Source organism: Lachancea thermotolerans (assembly GCF_000142805.1).
Source record: "Lachancea thermotolerans CBS 6340 chromosome D complete sequence".
Lineage (NCBI taxonomy): Eukaryota > Fungi > Ascomycota > Saccharomycetes > Saccharomycetales > Saccharomycetaceae > Lachancea > Lachancea thermotolerans.
This window is the reverse complement of record NC_013080.1, coordinates 102247-120682: the sequence shown is the minus strand read 5'-3', so window position 1 is coordinate 120682 and position 18436 is coordinate 102247. Positions and strand designations below refer to the sequence as shown.

At 48.3% G+C, this 18436-nt stretch overlaps 8 protein-coding genes across 8 annotated transcripts, besides 1 other annotated feature; 5 read left to right on the top strand and 3 right to left on the bottom strand.

Annotated features, from left to right (window-relative positions):
* Nucleotides 1–51: 51 nt before the first annotated feature.
* Nucleotides 52–1992: a mobile genetic element (DNA transposon of KLTH part of the newly discovered ROVER DNA transposon family of the Kluyveromyces:degenerate copy).
* A 2060-nt stretch (nt 1993–4052) lies between these two features.
* On the top strand, nt 4053–5366 carry CLN3 (cyclin CLN3; the record flags this gene model as incomplete). The annotated part of the gene is made up of 1 exon (XM_002552733.1): nt 4053–5366. The coding sequence occupies one exon, from the start codon at nt 4053–4055 to the stop codon at nt 5364–5366; it is 1314 nt and encodes a 437-aa protein (XP_002552779.1).
* A 916-nt stretch (nt 5367–6282) lies between these two features.
* Nucleotides 6283–7893, top strand: KLTH0D01232g (KLTH0D01232p; the record flags this gene model as incomplete). Its single annotated transcript, XM_002552732.1, has 1 exon — nt 6283–7893. One exon carries the CDS (start codon nt 6283–6285, stop codon nt 7891–7893), a length of 1611 nt encoding a protein of 536 aa, XP_002552778.1.
* A 943-nt stretch (nt 7894–8836) lies between these two features.
* On the top strand, nt 8837–10132 carry GDS1 (Gds1p; the record flags this gene model as incomplete). The annotated part of the gene is made up of 1 exon (XM_002552731.1): nt 8837–10132. The coding sequence occupies one exon, from the start codon at nt 8837–8839 to the stop codon at nt 10130–10132; it is 1296 nt and encodes a 431-aa protein (XP_002552777.1).
* A 573-nt stretch (nt 10133–10705) lies between these two features.
* On the top strand, nt 10706–12646 carry CIR2 (electron-transferring-flavoprotein dehydrogenase; the record flags this gene model as incomplete). Its single annotated transcript, XM_002552730.1, has 1 exon — nt 10706–12646. One exon carries the CDS (start codon nt 10706–10708, stop codon nt 12644–12646), a length of 1941 nt encoding a protein of 646 aa, XP_002552776.1.
* A 131-nt stretch (nt 12647–12777) lies between these two features.
* CDC24 (Rho family guanine nucleotide exchange factor CDC24) lies at nt 12778–15009 on the bottom strand (the record flags this gene model as incomplete). The annotated part of the gene is made up of 1 exon (XM_002552729.1): nt 12778–15009. One exon carries the CDS (start codon nt 15007–15009, stop codon nt 12778–12780), a length of 2232 nt encoding a protein of 743 aa, XP_002552775.1.
* A 366-nt stretch (nt 15010–15375) lies between these two features.
* Nucleotides 15376–16584, bottom strand: ERV46 (retrograde cargo receptor ERV46; the record flags this gene model as incomplete). Its single annotated transcript, XM_002552728.1, has 1 exon — nt 15376–16584. One exon carries the CDS (start codon nt 16582–16584, stop codon nt 15376–15378), a length of 1209 nt encoding a protein of 402 aa, XP_002552774.1.
* Nucleotides 16585–16848: 264 nt separating this feature from the next.
* Nucleotides 16849–17331, bottom strand: SNX3 (Snx3p; the record flags this gene model as incomplete). Its single annotated transcript, XM_002552727.1, has 1 exon — nt 16849–17331. One exon carries the CDS (start codon nt 17329–17331, stop codon nt 16849–16851), a length of 483 nt encoding a protein of 160 aa, XP_002552773.1.
* A 170-nt stretch (nt 17332–17501) lies between these two features.
* On the top strand, nt 17502–17918 carry HAP5 (Hap5p; the record flags this gene model as incomplete). Its single annotated transcript, XM_002552726.1, has 1 exon — nt 17502–17918. One exon carries the CDS (start codon nt 17502–17504, stop codon nt 17916–17918), a length of 417 nt encoding a protein of 138 aa, XP_002552772.1.
* Nucleotides 17919–18436: the final 518 nt, after the last annotated feature.

Below are 18436 nucleotides of genomic sequence, written 5' to 3'. Positions count from 1 at the left end.
GGCTGGATGAACCGATCGCGTTTCAGACCTTACTTTAACATCTCGCTGGTAGGTGACTCCAAGGTGGCCTCGTGCGTGTACTGCGGCAAGGAGTACAAGGAGGGCGAGTCCACAGGAAACCTTTCCAAGCATATCACCAACAATCACGCAGTGGAGTACAAGTCGCGGGAGCGTGCCGCGTCGAAGGAGAGCACGCTCACCTCGCTGACCAGCAAAGAGCGGTCGCTGCGGCTTTCCTCGCGCTTCGTGGCAGAGCTCAACCGCGACAGCGGCACCTTTGCCTCTGTGGTTCTCATTACGGAGACGCTGGTACCTTTCTACGTGGTGGAGTCCATGGGCTGGAAAATCATAAACGGGCTGGTACCGGACGTACCACTCATCGAGACCCGCAAGGCCGTGGTGGAGAAGCTGGACCACTATAGCAAATCACTCAACCACTCCCTGTACAATAGCCTTGAGGCCTCGACGTTTCTGAGCGTGCAGCTTAACGTATGCTCGCGCGAGAACGGGCTTAGATACCTGGCGGTCTCGGTCTCGTTTGCTCCCAACATTTTGGATGAAGAGAGGCTGGCCAACATACACAGTCCTGAACTATTGTTGAACAATACGGGGGATCCTGTGAACGGCCATCTACTGGACGTGGTGGAGTTCAACGACCAATCACCAGAACACTCGGCGCTATACAAAGGTGTGCTCAAAATCCTGGACGACTACAATATACGGCATAAGGTGGCAATGGTGACCATCGATCAATTTAGCCACGCTCTGGGCTTACACGACGCTCTGATGAGTGAGCTCCTGAGTGACACGAGCTCTGAGGTAATGCGCTATCTTGGTAATGTGCGCTTGAGCAGGTGCATCAACTCAGGACTTGAGCTACAGTTCGATTGCATCGGCAACGATCTAATCAAAGACGGCGACTTCCAGTACGAGTTCCAGAAGATCGAAAAGCTGGCGCAGTCATGGGAAAACATCCCCTTCCTGAAGAATTTCGCCGATGAGCTGGGCCGGCCACCGTACTTGTCGAGCCAACACAACAAGACGAGGGGAGTATGGCGGCGGGTAACAAGATTCTTGCGGGTTCACCAACGACTGAAGGACTGGACCAACACCCCGGAAAATGAACTGGAGGCATCAACGGTCAACGCGGTAGGCGAAAATATCTCACACACCTCGCGGGCGCTGGAGATGTTTAGGTATTTTGTCAACTGCTGCTCGGTATTCGACAAATTACGGGGGTCCATGTTATCCGATGGAATATGCTTTTTGACAGAGGGAATATTTATCTATTATAAACTGAACCGCTTTTTCTTCTTCTGCGAGGAGGCGTACCGGGGTAAAACTATCCATGACGAAGAGTTCTCGTACTTGAACGGGGCCGAGAACTTGCTGCCGGAACACAAGCAGAGGATACTGAAGGCCGTGTTGACGAGCCGCAGCATGTTTGACGGTTTCTTTGAGGGGGTCAGGAACAACTCACTGTTCTATGTGGCTGCGGCGCTAGATCCGTCGAGCAAGATCGAAAGCTTCCACGGCCTGGCGTCCGACGATGAGCTCAATATGCTCATTTGTCAGGTCGAGGTCACAATCCAAGAATACCTAGCCAGATGCAGCTCCAGCGACCACCAGGGGTCGCAGGGCGCCACACAGGGCGGCATCAAACGCAAGAAAACAGACCAGGACACCTTGAGGCCCACGCTGCCCCCTCTCACGCCCCGGGCCCAGGACGAGTGGGTCCTGTACAAAGCCGAAGCCAAACTCTCCACGAAGTCGCGTCGCGAGGTCATCCAATGGTGGTACGACCGCCGCGCCAGCTACCCGCATCTCTTCAGACTGGCCATGGCGCTCTACTACATACAGATCAGCTCCAACGAGACCGAGAACATTTTCTACGTTACGGAACACACGCTGAAGGTTTACCAGCGGAGCGTGGGCCGCGCCAACACGCAGAAGGTGATGCTGCTGAGAAACCGCTTCAAGAATTTTGGCCTGTACAACCAGGCACTGCGCTTCGTCAACCCAACGGTGGACTGAGCGCGCCTCGCCACCCGACAAACCAAACTCGCAGCCGTAGCCGCGAGCCTGCGCCGCAGCACAGGCTTGCGGCTCCAACGTCCGCGGGACGGCGCCGAAAAAGTGTAGTCCATAGCGTAAAGGCGATCTGCCGCGTGCGCGTGATTCCCACATTCATAATCGTATACAGTTACAATAGTTCTGCGGATTTCTGTGCTGCGGACGCACCGAACCCCTAAGCCTTTGTGCCAAGCACAACAGCCAACGGTTTGGCGGTAATCCGTTCGTACATAGCGAGCTCGTGGCCCAAGCCGTCATCCAACGCTTCTGCGGCCGCCAGTGCAGCGACCGTTCCCGCTCTACGCAACCTCCGTCCGCTATTTCCCCGTCTTCTACACGCGCCTTGCTTCGCGCCTTGCTCTGAACCCAAGCAAAAGAACGCCCGAAACCCGTATCGGCCCCCGGCCCGTCTCGCCCCCTATCCATTGCAACACCGCGGCGGTAGTACCGCGGCGGCAGCACCGCGGCGGCAGCACCACTCCTTGCTATTCGTAATGCTTTCTGCTGCCCGCAGTACTATTGCATCTCGGCCACGGCCGCGGCGCTCCCGAACATCCATGATGCGCTATGATTCAGGAGCTGCTCGCCCAACAGCGCAGCTCCTTCCGGCTCTGCGCGCCGTCTAAGCATCCTCCTGCAAATCCTTCCTTTGCCCTGCCCCTGTGAAACAAACCTTACCATCTCACGTTGTCGGTCCTATACCGTATTAGGCAAAAATCGACGAGGCTATTTTTTTGCCGTGTGACTTTTTTTCTACGCTGAGCTCACCACGCTTTTTCCCCCTACAGCTGGGCTCGTGCTGCACAGCAGCTGCCGAGCGAGTGCCGCCGCGCCTAGCGCAGCCTGTTTCATGAACGCGGCTCCCTGCCTAGGCTACGCTGGGACCAGCGTAGCGCAGACGGATCCGCCAGCAGGTCGCAGCAGGAAATCCTATCGCTGCAGCGGCCGCTAGACGCGGCCGCTGCAGTACGCGGGTCCATACTACACAGGAGCATTTACCGCGCCGGACGGTCCGCAAGCCGAATTTTTTTTCTGAGCGCTAGACCGCGTGTAGCCGACGCGCGGTAGCAGCACAGCACAGCACAGCAGAAGCAGAAGCAGCAGCAGCGGTGGCCGCAGAACGCAGCAGCTGTAGCAGCATGCTCAGTAGGCTCTGCAGCAGCAGCAGTAGCAACAGTGGCAATGGTTAACGCACTAAAACTAGGCTGGGCCCTAATAATAAAGATAATGAAATAGATCGGAAAAACCTAGCTAGGGAATTCAGCAGCGCCCTTCTTTTTTGAGCGGGTGTTGGGCGTGCAGGCCCGAAGGTGGTGGGTCTCGGGGCGTACGGCATGTAGGACACAGGGTATGGCGCATAGGGCGCGGGGCCATAAGGCCTCAGCAAGCCGTGTGTAAGGAGAATTTCAGGCGTTTTTGTGACAACTGAAAAATATATATAAAAGTGAATCCAGTATATAAGAGCAAGGTCAAGCCGGACCCCTGTTGGCGTTCAGAATCCAGAGAGTCGAGCACAGCATTGCACCGCCACACCTCGTGTACCGTAGTGCAGTACCCCTCTCCCCGCCACCGCACGACACGTCTACGCCTCGCCGTACACGCGTCTCACTCCTGTTCTCATTCCCGCCGGCGCCCACGCGTCCCGCTGCCCCTTGCATTTTCTCGTCTACTCCCGTTCTGCCGCGCGCGCTGCTCACATAGCCAGCCGGTCTGCCGTCAGTGAGCGCCCCAGCCAGAACAAACGCATCGCCCGCGAGCCTCGAACCCGGGCTGTCGCGTAAACCATCACTCCGCACGAACGCCGCGCCCGTCCCCCGCACGCGTCAGCTTTCGGAAAACCGCACCTCACTCGGTCTGCGCGCTTCTCCACACTAGCATCACTCGCTCTTCCGCGATCACATATCCCGGTCTGCCCGACACACGGAGCACTGGCAAACCACCCCTGCCACCGCGCCTCTCACAACTGCACATCGCTTCGCATGCCTGAGTCGACCCTAGCCGAAATGGCCGCCGTCCGGCTCTCGGTGTGGAACTCCCGTGCCGCCCACCCCCGCGTCGTCCAGATGGAACTGCTCGCGCACCAGCTGGCGTGCCAGGACTACAGCGTAGACATCCTGCGCCATCTGATCGATATCGAGCAGGCGAGCCGTCCCTGCCTGGCCAGCTTCCAGGCGCAGCCCGAAATCAACGTCCACATGCGCACGCTGATCTTTGACTTCGCCATGTGCTGCCACACCCGGCTGGGGCTCTCCACGTCCACGCTCTACCTGTGCTTCAGCGTGATCGACCGCTACTGCAGCCGCATTGTTGTCAAGAGCTCCACGTACCAGCTCGTGGCATTGTGCGGCCTGTGGCTCGCCTCGAAGTACATCGACAGGAAGCCACGCGTGCCCTCTTTACGCGCCCTCCAGAACCTGTGCTGTAATCAGTACTCGCGCAGCCAGTTCCAAGACATGGAGCTGCACATTCTCAAGGCTCTCAATTGGAGCCCCTGTAACGCGCCGCCCCACGATGTCTTCGTCGACATCCTGTTGAAAAACAAAATCAGTTCTTTGAGTTACAAGGGGCTTCATCTTAACGACCTCAAATATGGCAGTTGTATGCTCTGCGAGCTTGCCTGCTTTGAGCACGTTCTTGCATTCGATTACAACGCGAGCGCAGTGGCGCTTGCTGCCGTGACTATCACGACGCATGCTCTCAGGCTTTCTGTTGATGGCCAGTTTGTTCACTACTCTTCAATGTTGAAAGACGCCAATCTGCAACGCGTCTGTGACCTCATTCTGCGCAAACTAAGATCGCGCAATTTTCCATCCAGTTTCAAGCTCAAGTATCTAGGCCAAAACAAGCTGGAGTCGAACCCCATATTGCGTAGTCTTCTAGAGTATGAACTGATGATCGCACCCCCCATCCCTGTGCAAGCCGTGAAAAAACCCGCATACGCTAGTTTTAGCCCTTCGAAGCCGGGATCTTGCGCCAATGTCAGCCCCGCCCCTTCGCTTGGATTCCAAGATTCATTCGCCGGAACTTCTTTTCGTTCCCCACGCGTGGTTGCGCCGCCTACGCCATGCTCCCCTTCGAACTTATCCTCTAATTCAGTGCCCAAAGTTAAAACTCCGCACTTGAACTTATCGCCTGGTACTATCGGCTCGGGTAAGCAATATGAGGTGAGTCAGGCCAGAGCGACAGCAGTTCGTCCCACGATGTTTAGAAGAAACGAATCCAAAAGAAATTCAGACATAATGGAGCCTGATTTCTTTGACATGGCTGCTAACTCCAACAAGCGTGCAAGGTAGGTAGGAATCTATCCTATTTTTTTGCACTACACCGAAGGAAATAGTCCTTGATCCCTAAATGAGCGAAAGTGATACAACAGATCACCACCAAAAAACACAGGAGTCGGAAAAAAACCTAAATGAAAGCTAATAAAGTTCCTCAATCGATAGAATGTTTTCATGTTGTGCCAGTCAGATCCTGAACGCGAGGCTCATGAATACTAAATAACGACGGGGATTTAAAATCCAAAAATTAAAAAACAACAACGAAATCAACGAAGAAGTCCAGTGTCTTAGAAAAACCAAAAACAAAGCATTGAGCCAAATGGTCTCACATTAAGCTCCCTTCAATATCTATTCATGGGTTGGCATGTTTCGTTATCGGCCCAATGATCACCTTTGCATCGGGTAATTTAAGCGCTTTCATACGCTGGAAGGAAGAGTGCAAAGGTCTGGCAGTTGCTGGAGTGCATTGCATGCTCCCTCTTCTCTCAGCCGGCTACAACTTCGCTTGTTTAGTAGCCGTTCTTACGAAACTATGGCGGCCTATTCTCGACCGCCTTAACGCTTATGCCCCCCAACGTTCCCATAGCATTCAATTCTCATGTATTTTTGATGTAACTATAGTCAATCTTGAATTGAAACAATTCTGCTGCACTTCAGCTGAGCCTTCAATGTCGCCCAGGCTGTTGCGTACACACCCACACGCTTAGAGTAATGACGGGTACTCTATCTATCGTGAAAAATTGAAGCTCGTCAAAATTGATCCACATTTACCGAAGGTGGTAGAGCGCCTGATCAGTCGCCAAAGAAAATGAGCTGCATTATTACGTAACTTCAGGTTTTCACATATAATGCATGATATACGAAAGATGAAATGTTCTGAGGCAACCTTCGCAACTTCAAAGATAATTCACACTTCCGAAGCCCATCAAAAATGAGTAAAAGACCGCTAAATACCAATGTCATTGATGGTTCTAAACGCCCCAGCTCTTTGAATTCTGAGATTTGCAACAGCTATCCTGGGTATTGCCCTGGCTTTGGGTCAGTCACTGTTGATGAGATCAACGTTCCCTCTTCTAAAGAAGAGATTGATCTCTTCTACCAGAACTACGTTCTTAGGCGCCGGCCATGTAAGTTCAAGGGCGTTTCTTCAAAAGAGGTTCTTTCGGAGCCATTATCTCCTCTGAATTTAGTGAAAACGCTACCAGAGCAAACTATTTTGCAGGTTGAGAGGAAAGTTCAAGGTGGATTTGGTAGCGGCGAAAAGCGGCTCAAGATGACCCTCGGTGAACTCGTTGAGCGTTTGAGGAGTGGCGATGAGCAGCTCTATTTGACGACCCAATATGCGGAAGACGACCCCGACAGAGATGATGCATCGGACGTAGGCGAAAATACAGAAGAATATGCGGAAGATGACGATGACAATGAAGATGACACAAAAGAAACCGATGGGGGGTTTGGAAGCGCTGGTGACATCTCAGATGCGGGCTCCTTCGATTTCAGTAATGCTCATGATGATTTCGAAGACTTGAATGGCGCCGAAAGCATGGATGGAGAAAGCCACGATAGCAAGGATGTTATTGCACAATTGAGCACAGGTCCTCTCACTCAATTCGAAGCTGATGCAAGAGTTAAAGAACTTTACCAGCCTCCAATGGACAACCTTATTGAGCAATTGCCGGAAACTCCAAGCTTCCTCAACTCCCTAATTCCACAGCAAATAAACCTTTGGGTTGGATCTAGTGGAAATATCGGCTCCAGTGACAAGTTTTTGGAGGGGTTCGATCCTTCTGCTCCAAAACTGGGTCTTGGCAGGGCAATCCCAGGTGGAGGCTCATCTTCTGGGCTCCATCACGATCACGCAGATAACATCTACGTGCCTATCAGCGGCCGCAAGCGGTTCACTCTTTTTTCTCCTAGGGATGCCGCCAAGATGTACACCGTTGGGACAATACGCAAAGTTTATGATTCGGGTGTTATAGACTACGCAAGATGCGAAACTGCACCTTTTTGGAGAACGCTGCGAGATGATGGGGCCATTGAAGCAGAAGTCGCTAAGAATGAGCTAGAATTCAATTCATCATTGACAGCTGATCAGCGGCAAAATTTGGAGCGGGTTATCGAAGCTGACAGTGTCTGCAGTTCGAGCATTGACTCAAAGCTAGATCCTCCGTCATTCTCTAGCATCATACCTACGGTCGTACATCTAGACAAAGTTAAAGACGAGGGTCTTCGGGCCGAGATTAAGAAGGTTGCTCTTGAAAAGTGGCCTATGTTTTTCGAAGCTAATAGATTAACTGTCGATCTCCGGCCAGGAGAGATGCTGTATCTTCCTACAGGTTGGTTCCACGAAGTGACCTCTTTTGGCAACGAACAGACCGCCAGTGCTGATGACCGCATTCACGTCGCAGTTAACTACTGGTTTATTCCACCTAACGGGTCGTCGCAAGATCAACTTTACGCCCACGAAGACCAATATTGGCAGAAAGATTACGAACGAACGAAGGCGGCACTTGAACATGCGAGATTCTGCAGCAAGGACTAGTCCGTACAGCTATAGTTAGCTGTTCTTTAAGACTCAAAATTTCGATACTTAGGGCTTCGCAAATAGGGCTTAAACTTCTGTCTGCGACTGTTTGTTTTTTCCTGATCAAAAAAATCAGCAATACAGAATGCATGGGTGTAGCAGCTGTTGTCCAACACCTCGATAAGCCGATGAATGGTTGGTTGCGCGGGGTACCAAAATATGTGTGAAAATGAATGAACGCGCTTGCACTCGCCAAGCATAGAAAGGACCACGAGATGATACATATAATGCGATCTCTCCAGCCGTAGTACATGTTCAACAACCGACCAAAAACATCTCGTAGCTTTGGTACTCAATACCTCCTTCTTCTACTCGTCCTCTTAGCGCTTTGTTGTACTCATCTCGCTTTGTTTTCAGATGTGTGTGCTAATCGCATACATTGCTTACAAACAGCCGTACAACAGAAAATAATTCTTGAGTTTACATGAAAAGTGAAAAATACGCAAGATTATTTTTCACTTCATCAGACGCGTATGTAACATAACTCCTCGTGACAGGCAGATCGTGCATACTACTAGACTACTTCAGCTGTCAAGCAGGATCAGCGGGTCATTACTGCGAAAATAAAGGAATACTCCAAGTGGTTTATTGCCCATTTTTCTTGCAGGTTAATCGACTTAGTTTTTGCAGGCCTAATAGACCTCAAAGAATCGTATCTTAGCGCGCAAGGCGCAAGAGAAGAACGAAATCTTGGCGCAAGGAGACGATCCAAAACATTTTCCGGGGTAGTTGATATCCCTAATTTAAAAGCGCTCCGCATTGTACGTTTGGTTTTTTCTTAATTTATAAGAGCATTTAGGACTATCGCCAGTTCACCAATAGCTTCCGCTTGAGCGCCTGGCATACGAATTGTCCTTTTCAGCTTGGCTGTTTTTGATTACAATCACGTCGAATTACGACAATGGCATTAACCAATTCCAGGCCACTTCAGATGCCTGCTCTGGAGAATGAGGCCCTTCACAATTCTGCGTCGCCCGTTTTTCAGCCCAGCTCTCTCAGGAGCTCAGCTAGGAGCAGCTGTTCCGAAAGCACATCGGAAATGGATCACGCCCTTTCGACCTCTGATACCAGCGAAGGGGCCTCAGACACACGTTTAACAAGAAAAGATGTGTTAGCTCTAAAGCGTTCCGCCACAGCATCGCCTCTAACCCCCACCGGGGCCGTCTCTGAGCTTTCCAAGCTAGTTCCTGTGACAGGACAAAGACCAAAACCCACGAAAAAGGATCTATTTATGGATGATGACATTTTGTTGGCGATCTTTGTCATACTGTATGAAAAGGATCCCAACCAAGAAGGTGTCACTGTCAAGCAGTTATGCGATTACTTGGTTGACAAACACCCTGATATGGCAGGCGCATCAACGAAGCTTTCGAATTTGATTTCCGCAAAGCTCAACGCCTATGTCAAAAAAGTTGAAAAAGGTGAGAAAACTCTGAAATACGCTTTGTCGAGACAGTGGTCTGAAGGTTCTCCTAGACGAATGGTGTACGTTTACCGCGGTATTCTTGCACCAGATTACAAGTCGCACACCCAGTCCATGTCCTCCCAAAGACAGGATGCTAAACAAACAGGGAAGTCTACTACGAGCTCCTCTAAAAAGGCACATGGTCTTTCAAACAATGCTACTGATGCCAACATGGACTATTCCTTGACAGAATCGAAAGTCTCCAATCAAGCTAAGGGCACCTTCAGCATAAACAACAACAGCTTCACAATAAACTCTTTTGGGAGCGATTTCAACATCCCATATGCTGCTTCTCCCGTTACCATGAGGATGATGCCTAACTTGGCACCAAATGCTTTCCAGGATGACCAATTATCGAAGGCAGCTAGAGACCGGAGGCCAAAGACTTCTCTGTCTGGCCCTCCAAGCAAAAAACCAAACTTACAAGCCAGCCCTGTAGTACCACCTTACATCACGGCTGCGGCTGCGGCTCCGCGGTTATCAAAAGGAGTGCCAAAGAGAAATGCGGCTTCAGGCGAGCTTTTGAATGCAGCTGCTTCTAGTATACAAAAGCTAACCGCCTTTCCAAAACAAGGTGAGGCCTCATGTATTACTGACATAGCGCTGGTACCGCTTGCGCCTACCACCACTTGTCCTTCATGGCTACAAACCATACAGTCCGGTTTTTTGCTTGAAGATATTGAGTCTCCCGAAGCCGTTTCTTTAGAGGACTTGGATGGGCTTCTCGGATGACATCAGGTTTTAATTGCTTATCGTGCTCATTTTGGTTTAGGTTCCGATAACACAGTTTGTTTGAGGAGAGCGCGGTCACAATTGGTTTATAGGGCACTTATTTGTGTGCCCTCTGTTTTTAATGCCAACATTAGGTGGATATTGTTAAGATGAGGCGTTAGTTTGTAACATTATGTATAGGGTTTTGAAAGGATTTTGAAGCTGACTTTTTCAATTGGCGCAATATTCCGGCCAACGAGTTGACAGTGGCAGATGCGCGCCAGTGGCCGTAGAAGACAAGAATGCCGGCGCGTGCAGTTATGAGTTAAAAATTCTAAAAAGTAGCAGGTTATTGAGCCTGCGGTTTATTATGCACTTAACACGTGATCCGGAATACTCGGTTGGTCACGAATATTGAAAAAGTCGCGAGTATTATTGACTCTTGCAGTGGGTATATATTGAACACAGATTTACCGCTGAAAAGATAGAGAGCAAAGGTCATCTTTAAAATCCTGGCAATCCTTGTCTTTTTAAAGCAGGAACACAAATTTCTTGTTTATATATTTATGAGCAAGAGCGATGTTACCAAGATCGATGCTTAAAAGCAGATTATTGCGGTTGGGGCAGCGCTTCCCCACTAACCGAAGGGCTATCGCTTCAGCGTTGCCCTGCTTCAAAACTTGCTGTAATGTCAAGCCCCAGGTGTCTTACCGTCGCAGTTTTAGTACAACTACAGTGAAGCGGCAGTCGGTTGAAGTGCCCTTTGGGAAGTTAACAGATGAAGAGCAAGCGGCGCTTTCGGAAGAGCGAGCTGTCGACAAAGTCGATGTTTGCATTGTAGGCGGTGGACCAGCAGGCCTAGCAACTGCTATCAGGTTCAAACAGCTGGACAACTTGCAAGGTACGGGTGAGCTAAGAGTCGTAGTGTTAGAGAAGTCACCCGACATGGGTTCTCATATGGTATCTGGTGTTATAATGGAGCCCAGAGCACTCAGGGAGCTTTTTCCAGAAAGTGAATTTTACGACGAAAGCGGGAATGGAATTCCACTGCCACCAAGTCTCGTAACGCCAGTGGCTTCCGGGCAACTGAAATATTTGATTGGGGACTTTGATCTTCCTGTTCCTGAACCTCCTCAGATGAAAAATGAGGGCAACTATATTGGGTCCCTCAGTCAGGTTGTGAGATACTTGGCCGAAAAGGCCGAAGAGGTTGGGGTTGAAATCTACCCAGGCATTTCAGTGTCAGAAGTTGTATATAACGACGAGGGCACTGCAGTCGTGGGTGTTGCTACAAAAGACATGGGAATTTCCAAGGAAGGGAAGCCAAAGCCTTCTTTTGAAAGGGGAATGGAGTTCCATGCCAGACAGACCGTGTTCGCGGAGGGATGTCATGGCTCTTTGACAAAGCAAATAATCAAAAAGTTTGATTTGAGGAAAGGAAGAGCTAATCAGACCTACGGTCTAGGCATTAAGGAGGTTTGGGAAATTAGGCCAGAAAACTTTCAAAAGGGATTTGCCTCTCATACAATGGGTTACCCGTTATCTAACGAAGTTTACGGCGGAGGCTTCATATATCATTTTGGGGAAGGCCTTGCAGCAGTAGGTCTAGTTGTTGGCCTAGACTACAGAAATCCATACATCTCACCCTATCAAGAGTTTCAGAAAATGAAGCATCATCCTTATTACAAGAAGTTCTTGGAGGGCGGAAAATGCATTGAATACGGTGCTCGCGCGCTAAATGAAGGCGGTTTGCAATCTGTTCCAAAATTGAATTTCCCAGGTGGTGTGCTCGTCGGTGCTTCCGCAGGCTTCATGAACGTGCCAAAAATTAAAGGAACGCACACTGCAATGAAGTCGGGTATGTTAGCTGCCGAAGCCATGTTTGACTCCATTTCAAAAATCCCAAGTATTGCCGAATTGGAAGAAAGAGGAATCGAAAAGGTCGTGGAATCACCCATTAATCTGAACTCTTACGAAAAAGCATTCAAGAATTCTTGGGTTTACGACGAGCTCTATGAAGTTCGTAATATTAGACCCTCATTCAACCATGCTCTATTCGGCCGTCTTGGGGGAATGGCCTACTCTGGAATAGATTCATTACTGTTGAGAGGACAAGTTGCTTGGACCTTCAATCACCATGAGTCAGATGCTTTCCTCACTGACCCTGCAGAGAAGTACGAACCAATTGACTATCCCAAGCCAGACAATAAAATTTCCTTTGACATTCTTACGTCGGTCTCCCGCACAGGTACGTTTCATAATGAAGATGAGCAATGCCATTTGAGGCTCCCTGATCAAGACCTACAAAAGCATGCCGAAAAGGCTTATCCAAAATGGAAGGGGATTGAATCAAGGTTTTGTCCTGCTGGAGTTTATGAGTACGTGCCCGACGAAACAAGTCCCCTAGGTGTCAAGTTCCAAATCAATGGCCAAAATTGTATTCACTGTAAAACCTGTGATATTAAAGTTCCTACTCAAGATATCAATTGGGTTGTCCCTGAGGGTGGCGATGGACCCAAATATACTTTGACATAGTCAAGGGTTATCTATATTCGATTTATATTGTTACATAGCAGGCCTTATTTATTACCTTATCCGTTACGTCAAGTAAGTGAATTTTTTGTGAAATTGTATCGTATATTGAATGCAGTGACACTTCATCACAATCAAGCATGTGCCCACACGTTAAGAATACGCTCGCTGCTCTCCCTGAGCATGTCTTTGACAACATTCCAATCGTCTTCGCTCTCAAGCATAACGTAGTCGCCATCCTCATCTTGATATTTGATTTTTGAAATATTTCCGACATGGGTTAGCTTCCGTTTAACGATCTGAAGCATGTTATCAATGCCAGAATCAACTTCGACTAAAACGGTATAAAAGTCATTTTGATACGAGATTCTTACCAAAAGCGTTGATTCTGGGATGGACGTTCTATAATTTTCAGAGATAGACCTGTATTCATTTTCGAAAGACTGATGAGTGTGTTGTTTTGGGAGTACGTCTGAAATTCTGCGATTTTGGCTGCTGTTGATCGAGTTCATACTATAGTGCGGATAGTATGTATTCGAAGAAAAGGATGATCGGTCACTGTTGCTGCTCTTAAGAGATTCACTTCGTATCTGGCGCAATAAGCTTTGAAGGCTACTACACCAGTTGTCTCGTGTTTCCTCATTTTTGAACTTCAAAACAAAGTTGCCCTGCTCTTTTGGCGACTCCCAAATAATGCTTAAGCTGCGGTTGTCGATAGGACTGACTTGGTTGAGGTTAACTATCATAATCCGCCCTCTTAGGTCGAGTTTCGAATCCCCAGACGAACCGTGGCTATTAAGATTGTTTCCGCTCCCGCTCATGTGTTGTAATGTTATGGTTGATGCTGAACTTGCCTTCTTCTTTAAAGAGATTGAGTTGCCCTTCTTTTGCACTAATTCGCTAAAAAGGATGATGATTTTCTCAAAAAGATAAACCTCAAACTCATGTTCTGACTCGTTCCCATTTCCAGTTGAAATTGCAACCTTGTCGAAGTATAACAACTCACCAAATTTTGCTATGCGGTAGCCTTTCCAATTAACAACTCGGTCGTAAAGCTTTTTGACAACTTCGTGATTTTCAGTTCTTCTTTGGTTTTCATTGATACTCCTAGCAATGCTCTTTGAAATCTCCCATGCCAACTCAAGCTCCTTATAGTTTGCGCTGTCTTTCGCTTGCTGGAGTAACTCCTTGAGCAGTAATGGGTACTTGCATAGTCGTTGAACTGGCTTTAGTAAGAAAGATTGCAATTCGAGCTTGTTACCAATAACAAAATCAGAGCCTGCCATCTTGTCGAAGCTGGAAGATATGAAATCTATCGCAGCATTTTGGCCAATAGACCAGGGTTCATAAAGTTTAAAAAAATGCTTGGAGTGCATGAACAGAGCTCCAATTCTTTGTTTCGAAGGGTCCACTTGACCGTTTATCTCCATTGATATCAGAAACCTTCTTTGGAAATCGATGATATCGCTGAGATTGGGGAAAAGCATATACAGCTCTTCTGAATTTATGATTCCTCTCTGTAGGAGCTGGTTCCTGTACTGGTTAAGGATTTCAAGATCATAAACATACTTTCTTTCGGTTTCGATGAACTCTCGTACAACCTTCCCGCGGTCTGTATTCGACCATTTTATGTGTTCAACAGGAATTTGGGGAAGAACCTGAGGGGCAGAGTCCATCAAAGTTTTCACGACATCCAAGACCTTTATAAAATGCTCGGTGTCATTGGAAAAAACGTCTGAAATTGTGAACAGCTCTTCATCGCTGAACGTGAAGTACTTCTTGCATGCTAAAATAAAATCATAAATGGATTTCTTGCAGATCTTCAAATCATCAGAAGAAACCACTGGTAGCTTATACTGTGGTTTGACGGCATTGAAGATTATGCAAAGCGGTGAACCCTGTTGAAATAACTGGGAGAGTTGGGTCACAGGGTCGCAGTCCATCGAAATGGGCAAAATGCCCATGCTGAATGTGACAACAGTTTCTTCCACACTTATACTTGAGGCCTCAGGGTCTTCATTGAAGCTGCTGGCGGATAGCGAGCTTATTCTTCTATCCAGTCCGTTCTTGACACCTGCAGCGCCGGAGTTACCGCTCATCGCAGAGCCCACGCTTCGGTGGTGCTGCTGGCTCAATTGCTGTTTTTGCGATAAGAGGAGCGCCTGGCGCTCACTCAGGAGCTCACTACTGGCATGCGCAAGATTGAGATATGGCCTAATCTGCGGCAAAAGTTCCAGTCGCTTCTGGATTGTTAAGCAAATATGATATAGTGAGTCCTCAGTAGAAACTTTTCTATTCAGTAAGCTCTGTGTCGACTGTGTGACTGATGTTGGTAGCGACACTGTGGATTGCGACTGAATAGCCATTCTGCCGATCGTTCACGCCCTTGGTGCGTTTGATATTGTGTTTCGGCCTGCAACCTTCAGACTGTTCATTTCTGTTTCTCGAGTTGTACGTCTAGAGAATTTACCTACATTGTTTGGTGACTATATACGAAATAACTCTGTTGAGTGATGATGCCGATGAAACAATGGATAATAAGTGTATGGATACTGGGCGCCTTGTATGGCTCGGTGAATGCGAAATGTAGACAATTCCTGTTTTGTTATCTGGGACTAGTTCCCTCATCTGTTTTTTACCTCCCTGTCTCATAGTGGCAGTCATTCACTTTTAGCAGTACGTGTGGAAGAGGTCAGTTAAGACTGCCCACTTACTCCGTGCGTCAGCTTTAGTTAGGTGCTCTTCTTGCCCCACATAGACCTCTGAGCTTTATAGGTAATTTTATCCAGAACTGTTCCTACGGCTAGGACACCTCCAATACTTGTAATGCAGTTGAGCCAGAAGCCAGACCACGATTGTGCATACTGCTGCTTGTTTATCACCTTGAGCGGAGACATCTCAAAGTAGAAGTAAACGCTGGGAAAGCCACCCTGAGAGTGGAGTGTTGTGGGATGATCGGAGTCGCGACCGCCCTTCAAGGGTCTCGAGTGGTATGTGGTGGTAAATTGGGTGGTCTCAACCGTCTCCCCGCTTAGGTACTCGTACCTAGTTGGAACAATCTTGGCAAAGTACGAGAACTGATGTTTATGCGTATCAAATTCAGGGCTAACATTAGTACCGTCTAAAGGCGCAGTAGACGCACCTTGGCCAGTAATGTCTTCAACCTCTTTGCCAAAGCTGAGATGGTGAATGATATGGTTAAAATTCAAGCTTGGAGAGTTCTGGTACAACGAGGCATCGTGGAAATGGCCTCTAATATTATGAAAACCCTTGCCTGGAGCAAAATGAAGATTGCCCCCAATTCTATTCAGCTTCGCCATACCTTTAATTCTGCACCCCTCTTCTATGTGCTCATTGACCTGCTCGACATACCCTTCGCGTTCACACTGCTCAATGTTCTTACCATCAAAGAAGGCCCATTGCTTTTCTGCGTACGCTTCGCGGACATCGTCACACGTCTGGCAGCATACCCTTTCATCTACGTTCACCTCATCATTCTTAGATTGGTCTCGGGCCCCATAGCACGGACCGCAATAGTTTTCGTCTTCTGGAGCGTAATCCACCACATCTTTCCCTGGCTTGAACTGCTTGGTGTCCAAGACTTGGCCTGATGGATCAAGACGAGTCTTACTCCAACCTTTGTTGAGAACTTCGAGCTGCATTTCTCCTGCGCTGTCCATGATGTCCATGTTCAGCAGGTAGCAGGGAATGTGAGGGAAGGTTATATCCATGTTCAAATCTAGCTTAAGATGACGGTCCCTATCGACCACAAGCTGGGGCCGAGTTACGACTTCCTTCAAATGAAACCATTCGCTTAGCAAAAGAAGAAAGGTGACAACAACACACGATAGCGTGATAAGTCCACCGGTTCTGGTCCTTATACGGACGTCTTCCTCCGTCTTGGCAAACGCATCAATGGATAACAGCTTTGACTTCTTCATCTGCCTGGCTTCTCGAGAGAGTACGTGTCGAGCACTAATGTATGTGACAAATTTTCTGCCTTCCCATGTGCACATCATAATGGAACATGGCGACAAGAAGAATCAATTTGGCGCGAATCAGGCACATAATAATCACGATTCTTGAGACTATCAGCTTAGTTAATTTATATTCTTATGCACTGAAGCCATCTTGTCCGGCATCTCTGCTGTATACACCCGCGAGCAATAATGCAGCTTATGCGTGCTCGCGTAGCTGCAGGCCGCTCAGCCGGTGAACTTCTCGTCTTCAACAAACCGCACCAGCACTTTCGACCCGCTCTGTAGTAATGGGTGGCCAGCCACCGCGATCATCCACTTGTTAAGACTCTGCATGCGCTCTTGGATAACCTCATCATTGAAGCGATTACCCAGTAGAATCTTCCCAGGCAGGTGCGGCACCGCAATCTTGGGGTGGCTTGACAGCGATAGCTCCTTGAGCAAACACTTGCGAAAGAGTTCGAAATCGGAATAGCGGCGTCTGACACGACTCATGCGCTTTGTAAAAGCTGGAACATTCGTGCGACAAATCAGTTCATAGTCTGTGAACATGCCACGGTGGTCTGGATGTGGGAAGTGAGTCTTTGGGTTTGTAACTTCAATCTCTAAGAAGTTTTCTGGCTCCGCGTAGATCTCGCTAGAGCTTTGCTGCTTGTGCGGCTGTGGTAGGCTGGACTCGATGCTTGAACTAAACGATTGAAACTGCCGCATGTCTGGTGCTGATAAGCTACACTCTGCAACTGAGCTACGCTCTGGTTGTCTGCTTTATTCTAAACTTTATATCACCCCGGTTTAAAACGTTTTTCGGACGCTTTACTTTCCTTTCTTTATCAGCTTAGCACAATAAGGACAATATACAATAACAGAACAGGACGCAGGCTATGGATCCGCACCCTGAAGAAGAGGAGATTGACGTTTTTCGCAATGTTGGACAAGGCCTCGTTGGCCCGTACCGTGAAATAACAATTCAGTACTGGCAAGAGCTTATCAATGAAATCGAGATGACCAATGAGCCAGGGAGTCCACATCAAGATGACTTTAAATCGCATTCGCTTCCCCTGGCAAGGATTAAAAAGGTCATGAAAACAGACGAGGACGTGAGGATGATTAGCGCAGAAGCCCCAATTCTCTTCGCTAAGGCTTGCGAAATATTCATCACGGAACTAACTATGCGTGCCTGGTGCATTGCTGAAGAGCACAAAAGGCGCACTTTGCAAAAGAGCGATATCGCCCAAGCCTTACTCAAGAGTGATATGTTTGATTTTTTAATCGATATAGTTCCTCGGAACATAGAGTGATGGTGACTTATGCGCTTTAAGAAGGACCCTGTGTTTTCTGGCCCGCATAATCGCAGTTACAGAGCATCTATCCAGTTTGGAGACACAATAATGGTACTGATGGCCTCATTTTCAAAGCAGTAATTGAGGCAGTCAGTAATGCAAATGGAAAGTCTTTGCCAATTATTTCTGCTCTTTTGAATCTAAACCTTGAGACCTTGTTCTGTCAAGATCTCAACATCAAGTGAGGAAGTTACGAGCTGGGGAGAGCTTTTTTGTATTGCGGTGTCTGCTCTGTGATAATGAGAGCTTCTTTCTGAACTAACGTTTTTCTGGGAGGATTTCCGCTTCAATTGGACATGAATGTCTGCTTCACTTCTACCTATACCTCAACATGCAGCATTGACAGGTATTGAGGCCTTTTTTAGAAAAATTGGGCGCTCATCTCAAGATAAGATGCGGCGGAGGAAAGTCTGTGGCCTTGGCTAGACATCATCTACGCAGTTCTTCTGACCATGGCTGCCACACTTGATCATTTT